General features: G+C 39.3%; 2 protein-coding genes across 2 annotated transcripts in view; one reads left to right on the plus strand and one right to left on the minus strand.

Annotated features, from left to right (window-relative positions):
* The window catches only part of LOC138006211 (protein disulfide-isomerase A6-like), a 10,947-nt gene extending 5,686 nt beyond the window's left edge, over positions 1 to 5,261 (plus strand). The window contains exons 7-8 of the mRNA XM_068852391.1: positions 321 to 433; positions 4,219 to 5,261. Coding sequence (XP_068708492.1) covers positions 321 to 433; positions 4,219 to 4,984 — 879 coding nt within the window. The 3' untranslated portion in view covers positions 4,985 to 5,261. The remainder of the gene's footprint in view (positions 1 to 320; positions 434 to 4,218) is intronic.
* A 1,782-nt stretch (positions 5,262 to 7,043) lies between these two features.
* The window catches only part of LOC138006212 (zinc finger C2HC domain-containing protein 1A-like), a 9,805-nt gene continuing 9,348 nt past the window's right edge, over positions 7,044 to 7,500 (minus strand). Inside the window, exon 8 of the mRNA XM_068852392.1 lies at positions 7,044 to 7,500. This exon is cut by the window's right edge and continues 439 nt beyond it. The gene's annotated coding sequence lies outside the window, so the exon portion shown is untranslated.

Genomic DNA, 7,500 nt, shown 5'->3' on the forward strand with positions numbered 1-7,500 from the left:
GTCTTTAAAAGTCAAAGACCACCCACTAACTGATTAGAAATAATTTGTCTACTTTCTCCATTGGACCCTGTTAACCAGTACTATTCTTCAATGTGGTACATGAATGATGTTTACCATTTACCTTGATGAGCTATTAAAATCAACTAATCAGCCATCTTGTGTTTTTTTTTATTTCACTAAATGTATTAAGTTCCTTGAGCACTCTATGTTTCATGACGCAGGAACAGTGACATTAACACTGAAATTTATCAGTGAGGCAGTATGTTGAGTTCTTGAGGGCATTACCTGTTGTGTTGACAGTCGTTTCTTCTTTGGTACAGGACAGTGGCAAAGCTGGAAACCAAAAGGATGTCATTGAGTTGACAGATGGAAATTTTGAAGCTGAAGTTCTAAATACCAAGGAATTGGTTCTTGTTGAGTTCTTTGCACCCTGGTAGGTACCATGAAGCTCTACATAGAAGTCATGCACTTGTTGAAAAACTGGGTAGGCCTTTCCATTGGGTTATTATTAACCATCTAGCTGTCCAAAAAGGCAGAAAGGTAAAATGATTCATATGTGTGTTGCTACTGACAGCTAATGGTGGTATGCATTGTGTACATGTTAATCAAGAAGCAAATGTTTGGGGGTGGAGTATTTTAAGGACGTTAGCGCCAAAATCTACCTACGATGAGATTTTCTTCATTTCTCGCCTAGAGTTAGGTCATAAAGTACTTATTCCAAAATGGGAAAAAAATTGGGGGTCACCGACTTTGTTTCCGAGAAAATGGCAGTGGAAAAATGCCTTAATTTTGAGAAATCAGTCATAATAGCGCAACATAGCCTCATCTGCTCATCCGTTGAAAATCATCAAAATAAACTGTTAGAGTGAAGATTTCCGTGCACAAGTTTTTAGGAGTGGGATTTTAGATAATTGCATGCCGCTAGGGATCTCGTAAACAGTAGAGTTCATCCTCGACTAGCCTTTCCGTAAGCTCTATCCTTTGCAACCACTACCAGAATTCGATGGCACAAGGAAAGAAAATGTTAAAAAAGATAACTTCTTATGGTGGGACTTGTTTCATTTCATCATATTTTGCAGATAGTAAGTAAAGTGATTCATTATTTTAACAAAAATAGGGGTCACTGATGATCTTAACGAGCAAAATCAATGTGATTTTGCAAAGCTCTTGGAAAATTTCATTTGTCACGTTTTTCCGTGACCTGTCGGGGAAGGACTGGATTGGAACCCAAGAGAGTATTGATCATTGAAAGGATGAAAGGTTTTTACCGAAAGAAAAAACTTTCTTGAGCATAGCAACAAAGTTTTTAGCAGGCGTCATCTTCATTTGGTTGGTGTTTTGTATAATATCTCTTCATTGCCGTCATGCTCATCTTCTGGAGTATGGTTTTTGTGAAATTTAATTGCTGGTTGTTTCCACGCAGGTCCGCACTATTCAAGCGGACGAGGACAAAATTGCTGCTCTATTTTCACGAAAGTAAAGGAAAAGAACTTCAAAAACATGCATTCATTTTGAACTTAAGTTCGTAGCCAAGGGTAATAAAGACATTAAAAAAAAAAGGCTGCCCCATAATTATAATTTATGTAACGGTTACATACATACATACACATACATACATACTTAATTGACCACTCCCCATAGGGGCTTTTCAGGGCCAATGAAACACCACGAAACGACAGAACAGAACAACGACAATTGTTAAGAATCCCAACAGGCCAGGGGCAAACCAGTTGGCTATTTACAAGTGCAGCTGGGAAGTTGAACCAGGGACAACCAGGATCAAATTCAACGAGTGGTCAGAGCGGGTCTTGAACCCGGGATCTCCGGTTCTCAAGGCAAGCGCCCTAACCACTGGGCCACACTGCCTCCTCATCCTCAAGTTTTCCAAACTTTCAGCTACTACTCAATCAGCTACCTTTTCCAGAGCTTTTCCATCCCACTCACTTCTCTTTAACATTTAATGTTGATTCGCAAATAAATGTGCCATTCCTTTGCCGGCCTGGAATTTTTTCCAAGGTGTTTTTGTCGCCATGGTATTTTAATTTAACTAATGCTTGAAAAATATTCATGAAAGTCAAGTAGAGTAGTGCATGACTGATAAAACAATGCGAATATCAGTCGTGCAGTAGTCTACTTGACTTTCATAAATAGTTTTTAATCAATTTTGACTGATCACAACCTTCTCTGATCCACCGCTGAGCAACACTTATTGTCCACGGTCTTTGCAAAAGTTTTAAGACCTCAACTTCACTAATGCTCGAAGTAATGCGTGACATATTACAGTCGTGTTACCTGCGCAGTAACGTTGCGCACAAACAATTACCACGGACGTCCTTAAAAAGCTTGCTTGTTATGTGACCTTTAAATGGTTGTGCATTGTCTCTCTAAGAGTCAGGTGCACTTCAACAAAATGCCTACATAGTAGTCTTTACTTTATTTTTTTGTTTAGAGAATGTAGTTGACAATTTGATGTGTTTGCAGAATGTATTTCCTGGTCTACTAGTAGTTTTTACATCATTTCTTTTACAAATGCAAGGTGTAAAGCACCCCTGGGAAGGATGATAAACTAGTTGCTGGGCAACAGGCGAAAGGGCAACCTAAGACCACCGCAACACCACTCGAATGCCCTTCCCATTGAGCTACACCTTACAATCAATAGTTGCATAATTATGAAATCTGAGGTGCCTGACTTTTGTTGACCCTGCAAATATATTTTATGTTTAAAAAACAATTTTTCTCACACACCACTGGTAGCCATGTCAAGCTGAACGCCGCAAGCCTGGCCTGACAATTTCAAAGCTTATTCAAGTAGCATTACACTTAGGACCAAAAATAACAAAAAACGTTCAGTGCTAGTACATTATACTGGTATGGTCTAAAAACTTAAAATCTTTGGGTGGGTGGGCGGGAAAGTCGGCAATGGCGGATGCAGATTAATACTATATGTTCACTTTATGAATATTATGTACTTTTTACAGATCTACTTTTTAGTATTTTATATTAGATTCTTATACTAAACATAAATTAGACATTCATTTCCATTTATAAATATTGTAAGTGCATTGCGATTGGAAATGGGCACTAAGCACGTTTGTCGTTATATATAATTATTATTTATTATCATGTGACCCGTATGGCCCTGAGCTCGCTTTCATTGCAAAACTATTGAGAAAATCCCCGTGTGAGGGCTGTACGCGATGGCGCGAGCAGGGCCGGAAAAAGCCGTCCGGCCCTGCTAGGATCGCATACGGCCCTCATACGGGGATTTTCTCAATAGTTTTGCAATGAAAGCTCACGCGAGATGCGAACTAAGACAACTTTGTTGCAATTGCTATATAAATCCCGACTTTTCGGTCAAAATGAGCGACGTCAGTGAACATTTCAAATTTTGTTACCCGGAAAAAAAAGGGAAAAGCGCGGTGGTCATACATGTATGATAAAATGCTTATTGACTGAGTTAGGTCGGGCCGGACGGGAAAATATTTGGCCCTCGGTCATGGCGCAGGGACCTCACTGCGCTCGGTCCGTACGCCATGACCTCGGGCCAAATATTTTCCCGTCCGGCCCTCCCACTTAGTCAATAAGTACATATTATTAAATGATGGATAGCGCTTTCTCCAGATAAATCACTATCCAGTGGATAGCGTTACCCACCTTTTTAACAACTGGGTCCAGCTGGACACACAGTCCATTAAGAAATTAAAACTATGTCCCCTCCGTTACCCATTGATCCCTGGGAGTGAGACTTGACAGATTTTCTCTAACACCAGAAGATTTTGCTTGTCAACTAGGGGCGTCCTAGGATGTTTGAAGTGTCAATGGGTTAAGTGGGTTGAAAACGTATCCATACTTGTCATACAGTTCTCTGAGAGTTTTTGAGAAAAAACATTGAAACAAGTTGAGCTTACCTATAGAGTGAAAATGTATGTTTAAAACCGAATCCTTGTATTAGTAATAATCTATTGTAGTTGCTTGGCAATGGGTAAAAAGACACTCAAAAATTAGAGACCTAGAGAGGATTTGAACCTACAACCTCTTATAACACTGATCAGATGCTCTGCCCATTGGGCTACAAGAACTCCTTGGGAACTAAGTCATTTACACTCAGTTGACTGCTTAAAGAAAGCTCACTGGAAGTGAGTTCTTGAAATCAAAAAAACATCATGCATGACAACCATAAACCTCAGTGTAAGGGTGTTTGATTTTTTCTATTCTAAGGTGTGGACATTGCCAAAGACTAGCTCCAGAATGGGCAAAGGTTGCAACTGAGCTTAAAGGCAAAGCAAAAGTTGGAGCTCTTGATGCTACTGTTCATACTGTTACAGCTGGCAGATACCAAATCCAAGGTTATCCAACCATTAAGGTCTTCAATGCAGGAGCAAAAGAATCTCATAGTATGGAAGACTATCAAGGCCCTCGGTCAGCCTCAGACATTATTCAGTTTGCTTTGGACAAGCTTGCTGAGTCAATTGAACCACCAGAAGTGTTGCAGATTGTAAATAGTCAGGTACTAAAGGAGAACTGTGAAGATAAACCAATCTGTATTGTTGCTGTTCTACCTCACATTCTGGATTCAGGAGCATCTGGAAGAAACCAATATCTAGAAATCATGAAGTCAATGGGAGAAAAATACAAAAAGAAGTTGTGGGGCTGGATCTGGGCTGAGGCTGGTGCACAATTAAAACTTGAGGATGCTCTTGGCCTGGGTGGATTTGGCTATCCTGCAATGGCTGCTGTCAATGCCCGCAAAATGAAGTATGCTACTCTGAAAGGTCCTTTTGATGATGCAGGTGTTGACGAGTTCCTTAGGACTGTATCTGTTGGGCGTGGCTCCACATCTCCTGTCAAGGGTGCAACTCTGCCTAGTGTGGAGGAAACAGCTCCTTGGGATGGCAAAGATGGAGAGTTACCAGAAGAAGAAGACATTGATTTATCTGATGTAGACTTGGATGAGGATGAGGGTCAGAAAAAGGAGGAATTGTAAAGCCATGTTGATTAAAATCAGCACACATGTATCTCGGCTGAATCGTACTTTCCTTGTAAATTAATGTTGTCTTTTATGTGTGAAAGGTACTCTTACTAACAATAATATTATTGAAATGCCTGCAAAAAAGCTCATTTTCAAACACACTGGATATAAAGGTGTTTGGAGTTTTAAGACTTGTGCATGGCCTTTAATAAACTGATTGTAGACTATTTTTTATCAGTGGTTGTACTTTCACAGTAGGTAACTTGCTCAATTAAAAGATGGATTTATATGATCTGGTAAGTTGTCTCGCAATTTGGAAAGAATATCCTGAACAGAAGTAGTGCAACACTAATGTAGGAAATGCTGCCATTATGAACCACAGAAATTCCAAGTTATAATAAAAATTAATAATTTAAATATTATTAGTACAGTTTGCATGTACCGGTAATACAATGCATAAGCAATACCGGTTTGTCATTTTCACCTGATGTAAGCAACATGAGTGAAATATCACAAAACGTGAAAACAAAATTACTAGTGTCATCTGAGTAGAAATAAAATGGGAAGCCAAGTTACACAACAGGAGGTAACAAGGTGCTCCATTTTAATTAACCCCATAGTTGCCGTTCCACTAGACTATTTACCCAGGGGAAACTGTCAATTTACCCAAGGGAAATCCATGTTTTGTGTGTAACCCCATTACCCACAGTGAAACTACCCAGGGGTGATTACCTTAGAAACAAAAAAAAAACAAAAAACAAATTTTAAAGAATTTTCCATGACAGTCCTGGTCCCGGTTGTGCAAAGCATGGATAGTGCTATCCACTGGATAAATCACTATCCATTGGATTACTCAATTGGTTTTGCTAGTGCTTAACTGCTGGATAGTGATTTATCCAGTGGATAGCGTTTATCCACCTTTTGAACAACAGAGGCTTGGAGCCAAGTCTATCTAACCACTCGAACAGCAGCAAAGAGTAACCACAGGAAACCGCAGAACAGACAGGGCATGTAAAACATGTACAGCCACTGTAGGAAATGAAGTGACCTTAATTACTGATTCCTTCTACACATTTGTCTTAAAACAAATTGTCATATCATTGAAATATTGGTATCTTTGTGTAAGAAGCACAAGTACAGTACGACGGCCAGCAAATTAAACGCTTCGTGGTTCTGTGGCTCCATGATCTGAAAGGGAATTTCCTACAAAATGCTGCAGGCATAATGTTGATTTCAGGTAATTATTTGTAATGTAACCTGACTGGAACCCAAGCTGATCCCAACCCAAGCCAATTTATCCCTTGGGAACCCTTGGAATGAATACCAAATAATAATTATCTCTCTTGTGTGTGGATGGTTCCTAAGGAAAATTAGATACAGTACTTAAGGTACAATGCAAAGTAGAGAATGAAATGCCAAGCGATTTAGCCCTCAAATGAAAGAAATGTATAATTAAGTCCAAATTATTTAGGAATGATAGATATGACCCACCCACTTGACTGGAAAATTGAAGCAACTGTCACTTCATAAACATCAGAAAAATTCAGTCAGCTGCAACAGGGTGCGAACCCATGACCTCTACAATTAATGCCCATGCAACACACTACTAACTGAGCTATGAAGCCACACAGTTGGGAGCAGGTCAATTTATTGGGCTCATGTGTTCCCAAAAAGGACTAATGAATGGAAGTGCGGGTTACAGAGTGACGAAAGGTTATTATGATCCTGGCACTAACTGGACAATTTAAGCAATTGTCACTTTATAGACCACTGAAAAATTCAGCCGGCTTCAATGGGAGTCAAACATGTGACCTCCGCAACAAACTTAACAAATTGATGTCAGTTTCTCATGTGTATGTCCTGTCATTGATCATGAATTGCGTCATAACATTGTCAAAGTAGCTGGGGATCCGCAGACTACTTTTACAATGTTATGATGAAATTAATGATCAATAACAGGACAGACGCATGAAAAACTGACATCAATTTGTTTTTTACAATTATAACAAAAAGACAGAGGGGCCAAAATAAGTCAAGATAAGTCAAAACACGAGAAGAAAGCGAGACAAAAATGCAAGAAACTTCAATCTGATGCGAGCAATATCGCATCATTATTGCATAAATTATAAATTTATGTGTCTGTCCGCTTATTGACAATAAAAATTAGCCAACAAGTGCACAAAAATTTTTGCAGTCATTGTAAAAAATCGGATTTACATGTACTGCACTTTTGATTGTTCCTGAAGGTTATGTCAAATGTGGCATACATTGTAAATACCTTCGACCTCACCACTAAGTCAAACTGAGTTGAAGCAGTCTTTACCGGGTAAAAAGCCCCATGCAACGGGCATCTCAAAGGTGTATTTGATTTGTGTCACTGGTGTGCAAAGTGAAATAGATCAGAAGCAGCGCCTTCAGCTGTTAATTTTACACTGCAAATCCAATTAATTTCCATTTCATGTCTAATGTCACAAACCATAAAAAGAACCCTCACTTTGCTGGCTCTGTGATGTCATAGAGAAAAATGTTAT

Source organism: Montipora foliosa, chromosome 6 (genome assembly GCF_036669935.1).
Source record: "Montipora foliosa isolate CH-2021 chromosome 6, ASM3666993v2, whole genome shotgun sequence".
NCBI lineage: Eukaryota > Metazoa > Cnidaria > Anthozoa > Scleractinia > Acroporidae > Montipora > Montipora foliosa.